The 18,543-nt window shown below is 43.5% G+C and overlaps 1 protein-coding gene across 1 annotated transcript in view; it reads left to right on the plus strand.

Annotated features, from left to right (window-relative positions):
- LOC147613779 (uncharacterized) overlaps positions 1-11,261 on the plus strand; it is a 13,202-nt gene extending 1,941 nt beyond the window's left edge. The window contains exons 2-4 of the mRNA XM_086781768.1: positions 10,065-10,142; positions 10,229-10,340; positions 10,422-11,261. Coding sequence (XP_086637894.1) covers positions 10,065-10,142; positions 10,229-10,298 — 148 coding nt within the window. The 3' untranslated portion in view covers positions 10,299-10,340; positions 10,422-11,261. The remainder of the gene's footprint in view (positions 1-10,064; positions 10,143-10,228; positions 10,341-10,421) is intronic.
- The last annotated feature ends 7,282 nt before the right edge of the window (positions 11,262-18,543 follow it).

An 18,543-nucleotide genomic window follows, 5' to 3' on the forward strand; every position in this document is an offset into this window, starting at 1 on the left:
TGCTTCCCATCAGCTACAAGGCTAAGGCTTGACAAGCTTGTTTGAATGTGAGCCACTTAAAGGGAGGCCCATGGTAACACTGAGTTTCAGATGGATTGCTTGCCTGAAGCATCAATCGGTTGCTTGCCTTGTTATTTATTACAACTCAACTTCTTGTCAGGCTGAGACAATGATCCATATAGATGATTGTAAGGGTTTGCAATTTTTTAGTGAAATAAAGATAAGATAGCTACATGAAAAAGCTTATAATATGCTATGCACAAAGCTATGGGGTTTCTTATTTCTATGAGTGAGGAGTGTTTGTTGCTCCATGACAGAAGCGTCTTAGACTTGAGTGGAGAGGTAGGTTCTTGGTTAACGAAGTGAGGTTGTTAAAGTTGGTCATCTATTTGCACAAGCTACATACATATTCTAGAATTTCAAAGAACTTTGAGATAAGGATAGACATTGTCTTTTATTAGGAATAGGCTTTGTGGAGGAATAAAGGTTTCTCCTTGTAAGTAAACTTCTTCTTTGTAAATTCAAGATAGCCAAGGCCATGAATGCTGCAAGAGAGCTTGAATGGGAATTGAGGCATGTTTAAAGGGGTGCCTAGTCCTTAATCATGAAAGAAAGATAGCTTGGGTGAGGAATTTGGGCTGCCATGCAAATGTGGGAATCTTTTATGCAAGGATCTTGTTTGTACTACTCCCCCCTACTTCGTCAGTTGAGGTGGTTGAAATGCTGTTGTGGTCTCTCCATCTCGTATAGGTAGAGGCAGATTGGGAACTCTTTGAGTTAGGGATGGTAGTAGTGATATGTTTTTTTTGTTAGTTTTGGTCTTTGATTGTGAGGCCGAAGCATGTGAGTGTGCAATGGTTAAAGACTATGAGACTCTATAGTAGTTGCTCCTCTACTCTGGGGTATTCGTTTCTAGTGGTCTACATGGTATGGCGACTTGAAAACAAGCAATGAAAGGTGATAGGAATTGATTGGTTTTTGTTTTTCAATTTATGTGGATCCATAGAAAAAGCAGAGTTTAAGGAGCGCTCTCCAACCGGGAGATTGAAGTAGCGAAGGAATATTGTTATGTACTTGGATACTAATCTACGGATTAGGAACCTAATCCAATGAGGTTAGGGGCCCTTGGGATTAGGGATTAGTTGGCAGATTCTTGGCTAGGGTTCTTGGATTTGATAAAACAAACTTAATGGCCATTTATAGCAAGTTAGCTATTTATGGTGTTGGAGGTGAGAGCCTGGGTTATTATGAGATACAGTTGTGTGGATGCACCGCTGAAGGTCTGGCTTGGACCAAGAGAGTAGACATGCTCATGCCGAGTACATGGGGAGTACGTAGGTTGGCGTTTCGAAGGCTTTCGGGCAAGCTTCGGTGGTATGGGACATTGGAGTTAGACATGGGCCTATGGGATTGTGCAGGAAGCCATAGCCTTGGCTTAGGGGAGATCGTTGGATACCTATTGCAGTTGGGAGGTGAGTTAGCATGCTACCTTATGATTTGGTTTGGGACTAACCTTGCTTTCAGTTGTGATTAGGGTGGATTTGGCGTCAAGGTTGTGTGTTTGTTGCATATATGAGAGATAGCAGAGATGCACTGTTTTGTATGCGTGCTCGTTTGGGGTAAGTACTTGATGGAGGCAAGAGAAGGGGAGTTGGTTGAGGCAAAGGGTGTTGGAATTATTAGAGTCTTACTGTGAAAGGTTGTTTCTAGTTTATTTGGTGTGAACACATTATGTCACGTGCACATCCAATGGGTTGCACAAGTGACATGGCATCCATAACCATTTAGTAGGCATTAATCCGTTTATTCAGGTATAATCCATTTATTCAGGCATTCAAGCATTTATCATAGCATGTATGAGACTGTTTCAGCTCCTACATCAGCACATAAAGCATTTAATAGCATATAGAGCATTTACTACATTAGGTTGGGGCCTGTTATGACCAGCCGACAGCAGTATCAGCAGGCGACATCATTAATAGGGCATTTATTGCAGTCATGAGGTCTTAGACACCTGGCCGACAACAGCATACCTGCTCGACCAGCATCAGTACCGCATATATAAGCAGCGCATCATACATTTAGTTGATCATCTCCATTATTTCATCATTGTTTGTGGTCTTCAGCTCCAAGACCCTAGGTGAGTGAGGAGTTTAACATTCAGCAACTCATATCTCAGGCCTCTTCTCAGCGTTTCCAGCATTTGTCTCAACCATAAATGGTCTGCTAGGATCCGACAAGGCCAATACAGGTGCTTCCTTTGTCTTAAGTTGAAGAGCTTGAAAAGCCTCGAGCTTCTCATTCCAAGAAACCGGACTCTATTCAACTTACGTCCTCTTCTCCGAACGAGATCTGTGAACAATCAATCCTTCACCAACTTCTTAAGAAAGTCAGTGAATTTCAAAAAAAAAAACTCGAAGTTGTCTTACAATCTGAGGAAAAGACCAACCTAAAACCTTTTGTATCCGCTCAAGATCTGTGCCCATCCCATCTCAAGAAATGTGATGTCGTATATATATGAGTTCTCTTTTGAAGAACTCACACTTCAAAAGATGGTGTGTTAGCATGGAGAGGCCGCATGGCTCAATGGACGGAGCCTAGGTCGTGTCTTGGAGCCGACCGGCATATACATGGGCAAGGTACTATAATGGCGAGCCTTGGCCGCATCACTAAGTGGGATGCTCATGAAAAGAGCATGCACATATCTAGGAGGCCACGTGGGTAGCGGACTAGTCGTGTGGGCCGTTCGACATTGAAAGGTCATCACGATGGACCATGAGACCAATGCTCTAACATGAGTAGACCTAATAGTGGTGGCTCTCGTAGAAGTCGGTGGACTGACTTTCTATAGAGATGGAGTTAATCTAACACTATGATTGACCAAGCGAGCACAACAGATTGCGCACGGCCTAGAGTGTAGACACGACATGAGGTCGACAATGGACAATCGAGTCCGAGCCGGTTGGATTGTGCTCCATTGTATTTGAGGTTTGCACCTTGCCATCCTCATAGAGTGGCTGCTTAGGTAACATCACCGACGAGCCGTTATGGAGAGTCGAACGGTGGAGCCGATACAGTGACCACTTGTGAGTGTCAAGCTGTGGGTAGAGTCTAGTTCGGGTTGAGAGTTAGATGCCTAGGAGGTAGAGAGGCTTCAAACGAGCACGATGGAGTGTGCTTAGACAAGCATCGCTGGCGTAAGAACGTGCAACGCGTCAGTCTATCATTGGAGTGTGAGCAGCATAGACGGATTTTGTATGCGAACACAATGAAAGAGGGAGAAGGCTAAGTGAGACGAGTGACTGACAGAGTAGTCCTTGCAAACCTAGGCTAATACTAAACTTCACTTAATGATACTTAAGAGATAGACAATGGTGTCAATGCAATGCGATGGAGCTATATTAAATGAATGCGTTTACAATGAGATTTAACCAGATCTACGATGCTTTCCTAAAGAATATCCTTCTCGGGATGAGAGAGAGATGCTGGATGCTGATGACGAATGATTGATCCTTTCTCCAATGCTGAGGTCCACCCGTAGATGCCGGATTTCCTCTATGTAGGAGGTAGGAAGATGAATTGCATATTGTCGAATGAAGATGCTGATCTGTTGTATGCTTAACTCTGGTCTCTCCTTGCTCCCTAGATAAGCGATTTCACGGTATTCGCAACATTGTTCTAGGATTACTGACTTGTGGCATTTGAAGGCATGAAGCTTGATGATACACAAAGAGATGGCACACTCGGGAGAAAGAGTTTGCGGTTATTGGAACCAAGTTTATTGTGCTCTTCAACCATGAGTTGATTAAACATTTGTGATAGGTCTGAGTTGAGGGGAAGGAACTTCAAGGAAGGCACAATGGGGTTTGGTTGATGCAAGACTTTGATATGGAAATAAAATATTGGAAGAGTAGCCCGAATCGAGAAGCGAATGCCTTGAGTAGATTTGGGGAGGTGAACTCTTTGAGCTTCATTGAGACTAGGGCTGACCTTTGTGACTCTTTGAGGGGGCTATGTGAGACCTGTTAGCACATTCATCGCTAGTTTTTGCCCATTTCTGGTGTCCTTTTGGTTCCTTTTGCATGGCCCTTGATTGTGGGCTGGCCACCCTTATTTTATATATTTTTCTGGGATTTTTCCTAGCTTGGATGCCTTTTTCCCAGTCGGCCAGCTATAGATGTCCAGTCAGCCAGCTTTTGCAGTTCCAGTCGGCCAGCTCTCCCCACCTATAAATAGGTGGGCTGGCCTCTCACTTTTGTATCTTGTCTTGTACATCTTTTGCTCCCTCACTTATGAGACTACTTGTGTCTCTTGCTTGGGACTGTTTTGCTTCAGTATATTCAGCATAGTTGCTCCATCTCTCTCTCTCTCTCTCTCTCTCTCTCTCTCTCTCTCTCTCTCTCTTACACACTCTAGTGTCCTTTTTCTTCTACTCTGTGCACTCTTTCATGGTATCATCGCTCCTGGTTCAGCGACTCCTCTGCTGCCCCAGATTCAGCCCTATTTTCTGCACCTTTTGCTTTGCGTTTTTGCTCAAATTTGCAGCCTACTTGTTGCTGCGTTTTCTGGACAGCATCTGCTGATCACTTCCTCTTCAGATTGGCTTCACCGCTTGCAGCCATAAGGTAATTTTGTGATCAACGTTTTATTCCACGTGGAGTTGGATCTAGGCGGCTTGTTTTTTCAGGACCCTTTCTGGCTGTGTTTTTCTCTCCGTTGGTCATTCCCTTGTGTAGAGGGGGATTGTGGCAGTTCGGGCTTTGGTGGCACCCTTGGTACCTGTGGAGGACACTTCTTCTTTTGAGATTGTGCATATTTCTGAGATTGAGCCCAAGCTTTTGTGATGGCTGCTCCGACTTCTCTTCATATGTTCTCCGAGTTTGCGAAGTTGGATGGTTCCAACTACACCCTATGGAAGGTGAAGGTGAAATCGGCCTTGCATGGCGTGGATCTTTGGGATTGGCTTGTTACACCAGCCAATGCCACCCCTCCCACCCTTGCTTCCGGTGGTGTGACTCAGGCACAGATTGATATTTGGCAGGTGAACGATCGTCGTGTTTTCTCCTTTCTGATGTTGAATTGTCAGGATTCTGTTCTCTCTCATGTGCGTACAGCAGATGCTGCACATGAAGTTTGGAAGGCGTTGGAAAAGCAACTTATGAACTTATCAATTTCCGCCTTTCCATCTTTGTCTGCTTTAATCTCGAAGATGAAAGATCTTTGGGACAAGCTTGCTGTTTGTGGCAAGGACATCTCTACAAAGGACATGGCTATTCGGCTTCTCTCCAAGCTTCCAGAGAGGTTTGATGCATATTTTTAGTCTCTTGTTTCTTCTGCTCGTTCTGTTCCAGTTACTTGGGAGGAAGTTCTCCCCTCCATTATGCAGATTGAGTCTCGCTTTGAGGAGCGGATTGGCACCTCTGGTGGTCCCGATGGAGCTTTGGCAGCGCGAGATAAAGTGAAGAATCAACAAAAGAAAGGGAAAGGGGGTTCTGACAAGAACTCCAAGGATTCCGACAAGGATAAAGACAACAACAAATCTTCTAAAAACAAAGACATTGAGTGTCATTATTGTGGCAAGAAGGGTCATAAATCACCCCAATGTCATAAGAAGAAGCGGGATGAAGCAGCAAAGAACTCTTCCTCTACAACGGTGTCTCAGACCAAGAAGGATGATTACATTCTTCTATTAGCAGGTACTCGTCGTATACTTGCTCTTGTGACTTCTCAGTCACCACGGTCGTGGATTGTGCATAGCGGTGCTACTGCTCACATGACACCCCATCGAGATTGGTTCCAGGGCTTCACTACCAGGTTAGGTGAGATCACTTTGGGTGATTCTTCTTCTGTGCCAGTACATGGTCATGGCACCATTTCCATCTTCTGCTCTTCCAAGGACAAGAGGTACTTCTTTGACGTTCTGTATATTCTAGATTGGGCTTTTAATCTTTTGTCAGTGAGTGCTCTTACAGCTCAGGGTGCGGAGGTGATCTTTTCTCGTTATGAGATTACCATTCGTGATAAGGCGACTGGTAGCATCTTGGCTCAGGGAGTCCAGGATAGTGGTCTGTACAAGTTGACCGCTCTGCTTTCTTCTGGTGCTTCTTCTGCTCTTTGGCATGCTCGGTTTGGCCATTTGAGCTATCAGCTTCTACAACGCGCTTCGAAGGATGGGTTAGTTGAGGGTTTACCGACCATCAAGGCTCCATCTTCTGCTTGTTCCTCTTGTGGTTGGAAGCCCTCGATTGTTCATTTTCGGATATTTGGGTGTTCGACGTATGTTCATGTGCCTAAGGAGCATCGCTCCAAGTTGGACTCAAAGTCTTAGCGCATGACTTTTCTCGGATACAGCAGTGTGTCCAAGGCATATCGTCTTGATGATCCTCAGGCCGACAAAGTTGTTGTGAGCCGTGATGTGGTGTTCGACGAGACTCCTACATCTTCAGAGGGGAGTGGTGAGCTTCTTCTTCCTCCACCTCCACCTCCACCTCCGTCTCCTCCTCCGTCTCCTTCTCCTCCTCCTCCTCCCTCTGCTTCTATTTTGCCTCCAGTTGTGGATTCTCAGTCAGATGATGATGTGACTCTGCTCCTTCTCCAGGGAGTTCGAGTAGATTTGTGCCTGGATGGTATTATCAGACAGCTCGTGATTCTGGGTTACGTGAGCTTCCTTCTGCTTCTCCACCTGGCTCTCTCTGGCGTTCTTCTAGAGTTACAGGGAAACAAATTCATGAGGGCAACATGTTTGTTAATTATGCTCTTATGTCCTCTATCATTTATGGTCCTTCTGATCCCACTTCTGTGGATGAGGCTCTTTCACATGAGCTTATGAAGGCAGAGCTGGATGCTATCGAACGGAATGGCTCTTGGATTTTGGTGCCTAGGCCAATGCAGTGTAAGGTGATTGGTGTGCGTTGGATCTTCAAATCGAAGTTCTGAGCTGATGGCAGCTTGGACAAGCACAAGGCGAGGTTGGTTGGCAAGGGTTATGCACAGCGCCTTGGAGTCGACTTCGATGAGACCTTCGCTCCAACGGCCCGGATGACTACCATTCGCACGGTTCTTGCTCTTGCAGGACATCATAGATGGCTCGTATTCCAGATGGACGTCAAGTCGGCTTTCTTGAATGGAGAGCTTGCACATGATGTTTATATCGATCAGCCGCCGGGATTTGTTGTTCCAGGCAAACAGGATCAGGTGTATCGGTTGAAGAAGGCTTTATATGGTCTGAAGCAAGCTCCACGGGCTTGGTATCAGCGGATTGATGAGTTTTTTCAGAAGCTTGGCCTGCGTCGTTCTCATGCAGATTCGAACCTTTATATCCTCCTTGAGAGGGGGTTGATTGTTATCATTGTGGTCTATGTTGATGACCTCATCTTTACAGGTTCTTATTTTGTGAGGATCCGTTCAGTCAGGGATGCTTTGGAGACAGAGTTTGAGATGACGGATCTTGGCCTTTTGCATTATTTTCTTGGCTTTGAGATTCGGCAGACCTCGAAGGGCATTTTCTTCTCTCGGCAGAAGTACACACGAGAGATTCTTGACAGATTTCAGATGACTGGATGCAGACCAGCATCTTCTCCTATGGATACTAGTGAGAAGCTTTCTCTACTTGATCCTTCTCCAGGGATTGATCAGGGATAGTATCGGGTTCTCGTCGGTTGTTTGGTTTGGTTGACCTACTCCGGTTTGGATATATGTTTCGCAGTCAGTTTATTGAGTTCTTTCTCATCCAAACCCCATTAGCAGCATTGGCGGTGTGCCCTAAGAGTTCTTCGGTATTTGCGTGGCACTCTGGACTTTGGCATCTTCTATGGCCAAGGATGCACTCGTGTTGGATCGTCTGATTCAGATTGGGCTAGAGATGCAGATACTCGACGTTCGACCACCATTGGTTGTGTTTTTTCACTTGGGACTGGAGCTATTTCATGGAGCAGTAAGAAGCAGCCTACTGTGGTGCTTTCCTCTACAGAGGTGGAGTATCGTGCGGTTTGTTATGGTGCATGTGAGGCGATTTGGTTGCGGAGATTATTGGAGGAGCTTGGCTGTCCTTCTACCGGATCTACTCTTCTTTGGTGTGACAATCAGAGTTGCATCGCCATCGCCAAGAACCCTGTGTTTCATGCTTGTACGAAACACATTGAGATATAGTATCACTATGTTCGTGAACGGGTTCTTGTTGGAGATTTGCGTTTGGAGTATTTTCCTTCAGCGGAGAATGTTGTAGATTTGTTCACCAAGCCGGTTTCTCAGGTTTCCTTGGCTCCTCATCTTCGGCTTCTCGGAGTTTGTTCAGCATCTGGTGCTGAGAGGGGGTGTTAGCACATTCATCCCCAGTTTCTGCCCATGTCTGGTGTCCTTTTGGTCCCTTTTGCATGGCCCTTGATTGTGGGCTGGCCACCCTTATTTTATATATTTTTTTGGGATTTTTCCCCAACCTGGATGTCTTTTTTCCAGTCGGCCAGTCCTCCCCACCTATAAATAGGTGGGCTGGCCTCTCACTTTTGTATCTTGTCTTGTACATCTTTTGCTCCCTCACTTATGAGACTTGTGTCTCTTGCTTGGGATTGTTTTGCTTCAGTATATTTAGCATAGTTGCTCCATCTCTCTCTCTCTCTCTCTCTCTCTCTCTCTCGCACTCTTTATTAAGCACACTCTAGTGCCCTTTTGCTTCCGCTCTGTGCACTCTTTCAAGACCGACAATCATTTTGGTCAGTATTTGCCAGCAGGTCCACACATGGAGCTCCACAAATGACTCAAGAGTCATTCCATCTTTGAGTGTGGCAGGTGGTCAGTTCCTTATTTGGAATGGATTGCTGTTCCGGAATGAGGTGGTTTGTATGCAAGATAAAATTGAGATTAGGAAAAGGATCTTGTATGAATGTTATGACGCACATATAGCGAGAATCCTTGATTTAGTAAAATGAACGTTTTACTAGCCTAAAGATGAAGGCGTATGTTTAGAACTATGTGGTTAAGTGTTGTCAATGTCAAGTGAATAAGGCTGTTTAGAACTATGTGGTTAAGTGTTGTCAATGTCAAGTGTATAAGGCTAAACGCCTTAGGGCTGGAGGTATGGTACATTCTCTAGAGATCCCAAGAGGTAAATGGGAGAGTATTTTCATGCACTTCATTGTAGGTTTGCCAAGGATCAACAGAGAGCGTGATGCTATCTTGGTGGTGATAGATGATTGATGAAGATGGCACGATTTTTACCTACAAAAGTGATAGTGAGGGCAACTGAAATGGCGCAAAAGTTGCTTCAGCAGCTTTTAAGGTTGTATGGACTGCCTTTTGATTTAGGTAGTGATATAGGGACTCAAAGTTTTTAGGACATTTCTGGCCGCTGTTTTTCCAGAGATTGGAGATACGCTGAGTAAGTGTTTCTTTGGTCATCATCAGTCTGATGGGCAAACAGAGAGGGTGAATCAGGCTTTGGAGGATTTGCTTTATGCATGTCGGGAGAAGTACTTCTCGACGGTGGAGTTTGCCTATAATAGTGCTAAGCATGTGGCTATTGGCTACAGTACGTTTGCTCTCTTTTGAACAGCAGTTAGCCATGGAAGCTCTTTTGTATGTGGATTTCTCCTCCTTTTATTGAGAAATTTTATGGGATACTGTATGTGTATTTTTCTGTAGTACTTTAAATACCTGTGGGAAGATAGCAGTTGGGCATAAAGCTGTGAGAGATAATGAGGCATAAAGAAGCTCTCATCGATGTTTTCAGCCGTGCCATGCAGCATGGGGGCTTCAATTTGAAAGTTGTCGAGGGAAAGGTACAGATTGAAATGTAGGTTTATATCAACCATTACCTATACCAAATGTAATAACCTGTTATCAAGGAATTTATTGTTGGCATGCAACACTTTGCACTTATGTTGTACTGCACTTGCCAATATAGCTTCCAGTCAATCTCGTACAAACTGAGACCATAAAAAAGAGATAGTTGACTTACAAAAGTTTGAAACAGTACAAGTTTTAGTGAATTGGTTTCGTGGGGTTTTCAATGGTGAAAAATCAACCTTTTCATTTGTGAAGCTCTACTAAAGTTCATTACATTCTTTAAGGTTCGCTGGTGCACAAGGCAAGAAAAATGCTTCTGTACAGGAGCCAGAATCTGAAAAGAGGAAGCAACGAGCTGCAAGGTAATAATCACTTATGTCCCTTCAGCTCTTTTGTAGTTTTTGTGTGTGAAGGCTTTCCTGAGAGTATATTCATAAAATTTTCACAGATTTGGCATATATGACGAAGCGACCAGGAAGAAGGCTCGTCAAGAACGATTCGCACCCGTTACGAAGTAATGCACGTCTGTTGAAGTTGGGAAGAGAAGCAAGAGCAGCAAGGTTTGTGCTCTACTTGGTCGCCTGCTGGTGCATTGATTCAAAAGTTTGTGTGCTCATGTTCTTTTATTTTGTGTAAAACAGGTTTGGTGCAGCTACTGAGCAGAGCGATTCAAAGGCACATACTAAAAACATTCTAAGTCTTGAAGTCAGTTTCCACCTGGGTGAATGGGTGTCTACGGCAGGACGGTTTAGGCATTCATAGTCTGCATGATGCATACATGAGGCTATGGATGAGAATGCATTTGTACATGTGGTCTGATCGCTATGGTCTCTGCATGCTTGTTTGCAACTTGACTTGTCTGATATGTACGGCAGAATGTGCTCTTCAACCCATTGTGTGCACTATGCATGTTCTGGGTGACTAATCTACAGTTTTCTTGTTCGACAGGTAAGAAAATCCTTATTTCTTGTTACTCTTTTTTTGCTGCCTTTCTAGAGTGAGGAGCGTATACTGCTCCTTTCCTCGGTTATGTCCCATCCAGAGGTTGATAGTCTGTCTTTAAGTCCCTCTTAAATATGATAGGGTAGTGCAGATCTGCATAGAATAGGAAGTTCGCTTTTTGATGGTGCTTCTTGAGGGTAGTCCCAGTGTGCCGATGCAGTCTTGATGCATACTTTTTGGTCCGTATGTGATTTGATTGTTTCTGGAAGTGTGCTTGATTGGTATCTAAATCTGTTGTTGGGTGTGGTCCTGTTTTCTATGCATTATCAAGCTATGCATGTAGGCATTGGATATAGCTTTTGAGCGGGCTTGAACGGTATGGTTCCAAAAGGTTATATCTACTGCTCTATTAAAAATTGGAGTTGGAGAACTTGGAATATTGAACCCAAATGTTGCACTCGATTGCTAATTCTGTAAGATGATTATAAACTTTCAATTGTTTTTGGACCCAAGATATGCTGGCTATGGATTTGCTTATAGTTTGATTTGTGGTATGGGGTCATTTATGCAATTCTTCTGGGCTTGCAGCATAGTTAGTGATTTGAGTAAGATTGCTTTGAACTATGATGCTTTATGTGCGGTAGTGCCTGGTTAAGTCTCTAGGCTGGTTTTTTCTGGTTGAACTTCGAAAAGTAAAATATTGTGGGTGTTCTCTTTGAATAGAGAAAATAGATCTTGAGGAAAAAATAGGAATAAAACTGTGCTTACGTGCCTCTTTCTCTTTACATTTCTTAAACGCCGCTACGATTTGGGGTTTTTAAAATGTCAAACCACCAATGCAAAAGCTCAGTTCTGTCTTTAAGTTGGTCTCTTGGAGTATGGACGTTAGTGTTAAAAAAATTTGGAAACACTAACTTGATGCTAACCGAGTGGTTAGGGGGTAGAATCACAACACACAGCTCGTTACAGCTGGGAGGAATGCAGTGAATAAATTGATGGGCTTAGGCTTAATTGACCAGTGGTGAACAACTCTCATGGTGATAGTTTGATGATTTCTCTTTAAAGGCATGGTTATTAATATTGGGTTATTCTGCAAGGAATTAGGTAAATCTATGTTGGGTAACCGATATTCTACAAGGGGACTGCATGTCTAGAATAACACTTCCAACCAAGAAATAGAAGTGACTGATACAGATCCTCTAAAATCCAGTGTGCAAGTCCATGAAGGCTTGTAGTGACTCTTCTGTACCTAAGACAGGCCTTTAAAGGCCATCTGTTGGAGGAAGCGGAAGCCAACAATAGGGAGAAATGACATTCCCGCTCCCCCATCCTTCGAAGCATTTTGCTTAAGCTAAAATAATAGGAGGATCACACAGGTGGATCTCTTGGGAGAAGATCACATCACTAATGACTAGAAAGGGAAAATAGGACATAAAGGTCCGTGTTACAGTTTGTTTTGGTTGTGTACTACTACTATGTAACAGCCTACTACAACAAATGTGATTCCTAAAAGTACTATCTAGTAGCTCAAGGATCCAAGACTTGATTTGGCTCCTGCTTTGTGTTGCTGGCATCTTCTTCTCCATGTTAAGTAGTTTTCAACTCGCTGGGCTCTTCGTGAAGAGAAGGCATAGGATCCATTGATGCTCATCGAGAGTGCACAGTGTGCTGTACTACCTTTTACCCTAGTGTCTTCATTGTGGGCTTCCTAATGCCCATAATTAACATTTCTATAAGTAATGCTTGCATGATGGCAATGTAATATCTTTCCTTGTTCGTTGCACAAAGTTGAGGACTGTCTGAACCTGAGAAAAGGTCAAGCATCTAATTGTCCTCTAGGGAGAATAAGGAGAGTATTTTTTACAAACGTAGAGGCTATATTCACAAGAGCTTGGATGAAATCTGCACCATGCCAAGAATATTAGAGCAAGAAGTTCTTGTGCTCTCGGACTCACTTCATACTAGTATAGCCCACTGATCATTTCAAAGCTACATGTAAAGTATAAATCAAAGTCTAGGTACATCATTTCAAAGCTTTTCACACAATACTAGAATGAGAGGACAGGTAGACTTGTGAATTTAAACTTTATCTATCACCTCCTCAAAGGTGTTTCAAGACCATGTTCCTCCTCATCAAAGGCAGTAGCAATTCAATACGCCCAAAAAATGGTGTGAAGTATTACAGTTTTCATGGGTGTGCAGTGCATGCTTTTATCAAGTCTTGTAACTAGGTCTTCTCATTATCAACAAACATTCTTTTTATAGATGTATGGGGAATATGTACACTAGCTAACATATATATGTATATATATTTGAAACCACTTTGTGCCATGTTTCGTTTTTGTTTTTCTTGTTTTCTTGTTTTTTGTTTTGTTTTTGTTTTTGTTTTTTGTTTTTCTTGTTTTTGTTTGTTTTGTTTTTTGTTTGTTTGTTTGTTAATGACTTAATTAAAAGTCTTCGTTTGATATTATCTTTTGATTTCCTCTCCTTAGTAGCTAGGTTTGTTAGTTTATTTATTTTTGATCTTTTAAATGCTTTGTTTTTGTATGTCCTTCTTCACTATTATTTCTTTCTCAATCTCTCAATTCGTAAGTTCATATTTTTTTGACTTGAAACCACTTTATGCCATGTCACATAAATACCTTGTACCTTGTATGAGCTTGTCTTAATGAGGGTCAGCTTGTTAGTAGTCATCTCCTATTTGTACATTGAGGGCCTTTGTTGTGGGTGTGCCAACCCAGAAGCTTTTTCTGTTTTTTTTCCATTTTCATTTTTCTCCTTATTTTTTTGGTCATGGAGATTGTTTTGTGTTTGCTGTCCTAGCCGATTGGTTATTTCCAGTCGTGGACACCATGTACATCTTGTCAGTTGATTTAGGGCTGGCCGACCAACATTGAGGGGTGGTATAAATGCCACCATTGGTTCCCCACTTCCCATTGTATTGGATTCTTGTGTATATAGTAGAGTTTATACATCTCTCTTTGTACAGTTCTGCATTTTGTTCACAACACTTCTCATTTTTTCATTGTGCATTTCGACATGGTATTAGAGCCCCAGGTGGCTTGAAGCTTGGAGGAGACAGTGGGAGCTTGAGGGTTTGTTGTTTTTATATGTTGATTGGAGATTTGTTGGGTTGTTCGGGACTTGGAGATCGGGTAGAAGGCGGCCATCACCATTGGAAGTGGTTGGTGTTCCACGGCTGGAGTTGGAGGATGGGGAGCTTTTACCCTCTACTCGGAAAGAACAGGATGCTCAGGCACAGTTGTGGGATCGTTTCAATGCCCATGTGCGTTCTTTCATCTTCCTTAATTGCACACCACATGTGATTAATCATATCAAACATATGACGTTGGCGAGAGGGATTTGGCAGCATTTGGCTTCTTTGTATAATAGGGTATCACCCATGAAGCGGATTTCCTTGAAAGTGCACATGCGGGTGATGAATCCTGCAAAGTCTTTGACATGAGAGAGCACATCAACAAGTTGCAGGCTCTTCAGCAAGAGGTTCTTCATGCTGGGAAGGAGATATCTTCAGAGGACATGGCCATCACTTTGCTGTCTCATATGACCTCTCAGTATTCAATTTTTTACTCCTCTTTGATCACCAATGGGAGGCTCAACACCATCACATGGGAGGAGCTTGTGTCTATGGTCTTGGACCAAGAAGAGTTTTATGAACCCTTCACAGGACATAGGTTCTCAGGCCTTGACTGGCCAGCGGTCGAAAGACCATAATAACAATAATAAGGACAAAGGGAAGTCTTCCTCGGAGCCTTCTAAGAAGAAGCCCGATTCAGAGCGTGATGCTTTGAAGGCCAAGTAGACCTCTAGCAATTGTGGCGAGAAAGGCCACTATTGGAGTAAATGTCCTAAAGCGGAGTACCGAGAAGAGTGCTAATTCTTCAGCTGCAGTTGCCAAGACTCCAGCTTTTGTGCTCTTAGAGATTATGGATGCAGATGCTTTATCTTCTTCGAGCAGGGAGGCAATTGGTTTCACTGATAGGGATACTCAGGAGTGGATTCTAGATAGTGGTGCTTCCAGGTACACGACTCCTTCTCAAGAGTTATTCCAGGATCTTAAACGGTCGTCAAATCGCATTTTCATTGGCAACAATTCCACTATCCCGATTCACACTGAGGGTAGGATGGAGATTATTCCCGGTGGCAAAGGGGGGAAGCATTCATCTCGTGTTCTTTACGTCCTAGCACTTGGTTTTCATCTTTTGGCAGTGCATGAGGTTTGCAAGACTGGCTTCCAGGTGGAGTTTGATGAGCATTTTGTTACTCTACTACGGGATAAAGCAACATGCCAGGTTGTATGGGAAGGCAGAGTGGAGAATGGGATCTACAAACTCTCAGCACTCTCTTCTCTGACGACACATGCACTCACATTGGTGATTTGTGGCATTTTTGTTTTGGCCACTTGAATGTGCATGCGCTGCGGTAGGCTTTTCGGGACCAGATGGTGGATGGCTTGCCAGATGTTGGCAGCAAGCAGGGACACTGTAGTTCTTGCATTTGTGGTAAGTAGCACAAGTAATCTTTTTCGAAGCAACTACTAGGTGGGCTTTGAAACCTTTGGAGTTGGTACACACCGACTTGTGTGGACCTATGCAGACCCCATCCTTGGGAGTTGCTTTTTACTTTATGCTGCTTGTTGATGATTGTAGCAGATTTACATGGGTTTATTTCTTTTCCCAGAAGGACCAAGATTTTGCTCGGTTCAAGGAGTGGCATGTTATGGTGGAGGAGGAGTTTGGATTGCAAGTGAAGACTCTTCGGGCTGACAAAGGAGGAGATTTCTCTTCTAATGCTTTTGTGCGGAACATGGCATCAAGCGGGAGCTGGCCAATATAGGCTCGCCTTCCGAGAATGGAGTAGTCGAGCGTAAGAACCGGACAATGATGGAGATGGCGAAGAGAGCGATGATGGAGCATCGTGATCTTCCTCGTCCACTTTGGGGAGATGCGCTGGCTACAACTGTCCATATCCTCAACCGATCTCTGATGACTTCAATACCAAAGATAACTCCATTTGAGGCTTATTTTAGCAGGAAACCATATGTCTCCCATTTTCGTGTATTTGGGAGTGGTGCCTATGCTCACATTCCAAAGAAGTAGAGGGGGAAGCTTGAATCGAAGTCTTAGAAGCTTGTATTTGTGGGATATAACTCTCTTTCGAAAGGCTACAGGTTATATGACCTAGAGCGGAACGAGGCAGAGATGTCTTTGATGAGCATGTTCCAACTTCCATTGTTGATAAGTCGCCACTTCTTGGAGAACCAGATGAGTCTGAGGATGATTCCCAGTCTATTGTTCCAGATAGATAGCCTCAGTCAGTTGTAGAGGTTGAGCCCGAGGCTAGAGATGAGCCCCAACAGCAGCAGGAGGCTCCGCGTTCTGTTCGAGTACCAAAGTGGTTATTAGACACCATTCGGGAGTTAGGTGTTACGGAGCTTCCCTTCGAGTGGACCACAGAGGATGGACCTCGAAGATCGCACAGAGTTCGTGACAAAAGTCATTTGGAGGAGCTGTTTTTACAGGTGAACTATGCTTGATGTCTCGTATCATTTGGGACAAAGAACCCACTTCCGTGAAGAAATCTCTTTCTCTTAGGAGACTTGGAGGAAAGCCATGCAAGTGGAACTGGATGCCATAGAGAAGAATAAAACTTGGCAGTTGGGTGGTTCTTCCAAGGCCGTCAAAACGGTCAGTCATTGGTGTCAAGTGGGTCTTTAAGACCAAGTAGACGCGTGATGGGTCGGTGGACAAGCACAAGGCTACACTTGTGGCTAAGGCTATGCTCAGCGGCATGATGTCATTGACTATGGGGATACCTTTGCACATCGAGGATGACATCTCATTCTCACTGGCGGTCATGTGGAGCACATAGTAGAGACAAAAGCTGCCTTGTCAAAGGAGTTTGAGATGATCGACTTAGGCTTACTCCATTTCTTCTTGGGATTGGAGATTTGGCAGACCTAGAGGGGGTTCTTTGTTTCTCAGTGCAGCGGTATGTTCATGAGTTGCTGGAGACCTTTGGGATGGAGAACTGTAAGCCTATTACTTCATCGATGGACCCGAACAAACTTACAGTGAATGATCCTTGTGAGAGCAGGTTGATACCTCTCTGTATCAGAAGCTTGTTGGTTCATTGATTTGGTTGTTGAACACCAGATTGGACTTGAGCTTTCCCGTGGGGCTGTTGAGCTCATTAATGCCTTTGAAGACTCATTGGGATGCAGGATTGTGGATCTTGCGGTATCTGCAGGGATGAAGGATCTTGGAATCTTCTATGACACTAGAGGGGGAACGATGGAACGCATCAGACTTCAAGGTTGGAGTGACTCAATTGGGGAGGAGACCCAGACACAAGGAGATCTACATCAGGCTACTGATTTACCCTTTGGCTCAGGAGCTATTTCATTGAGCAGCAAGAGGCAACTAACCATTGCCTTGTCTTCTACAGATGGAGAGTAACAGGCTGCTTGTGGTGCTGCTTGCAGGGTTGTGTGGCTATGCGGAGGTTACTTGGCGAGATTGGGTTTCCACAGAAGGAGCCCATGGTCATCTAGTGCAATAACCAGAGCCGTATAGCTATTGCTTGTTGGAACCCAATCTTCCATGCCCGAACCAAGCACATAGAGATACAATATCACTTTGTTCGTGAAAGATTTTGGCTGCTGGTGACATCTTGCTTGTTTATTGTTCGACGGAGGACAATGCGATGGACCTCTTCACGAAGTCTCTACCTCAGGCTATGCTCCAGCAGCACTCCAGCAGCTCACTGGGGTTGGTTCCACATCCAGGAGTTGAGAGGGGGTGTTAGCAGTCATCTCTTGTTTGTACAGTGAGGGCCTTTGTTGTGGGCGTGCCTGCCCAAGAGCTTTTCCTATTTTTTTCCATTTTTTTCATTTTCTTCCTATTTTTCTGGTCGTGGAGACTATTTTGTGCTGGTCGACCCCTACTATCCTGGCTGAGTTGTTGCTAGCCGACTAGTTATTTCCAGTCGTGGACACCATGTACACCTATTGTGGCTGATTTAGGGCTGGCCAACTAGCACTGAGGGGTGGTATAAATACCACCCTTGGCCCCCCACTTCCCATTGTATTGGATTCTTGTGTATATAGCAGAGTTTATATAGCTTCTCTCTCTCTACACTTCTGCATTTTGTTCTCCACAACACTTGTCTCATTTTTTCGCTGTGCATTTCGATACATCTTTGGTCTCTTAGGTGATATTTGGCAAATGTTGCCTCTTTGATTACCTTGACCATTTCAATTTAGTCCATTCAATATACGTGGTGAAATATAAGATACCTTTATCTGGTGAAATATAAGGTACCTTTATCTCTACTCCGTCTCTTGCTTAATTTAAATAAAATTGATTAGAATCAAATAAAGGACAATCATACTTAGGCTATAAAATAAATAAAATGCACATATGCAAAGTTATTAAATGATGAAAAAATTTGAGAATAGTTTCATGAGTGCTTGATTTTGGGCTTGAGAGATTCACTCTAAATAAAATCTATATATCACGTGCATTCAAGGCATATTTTCAAAATATCCTATTTGTGAATTTTGAGTACTTGAAATGGCCCTTTTTATTTTACAAACTTAAAAGTTTGTATTTTTTTAAAAATTTATTGAGAGAACTGCTTATATAAGTACGTTTTTTTTAATTCACTCAAAAAACGTGAAATTTAAAACTTCTTTTGTTGAACGTATATGATATACTTCCATATATTTTCAAGTGAACCCCCTTATGATCTTGTGGGTACTTAGCTTGCACTTCCTCCAAACTCAAACAATTCAATCTC

Source organism: Cibotium barometz, chromosome 43 (genome assembly GCF_041138505.1).
Source record: "Cibotium barometz isolate CiBa-2024 chromosome 43, ASM4113850v1, whole genome shotgun sequence".
NCBI lineage: Eukaryota > Viridiplantae > Streptophyta > Polypodiopsida > Cyatheales > Cibotiaceae > Cibotium > Cibotium barometz.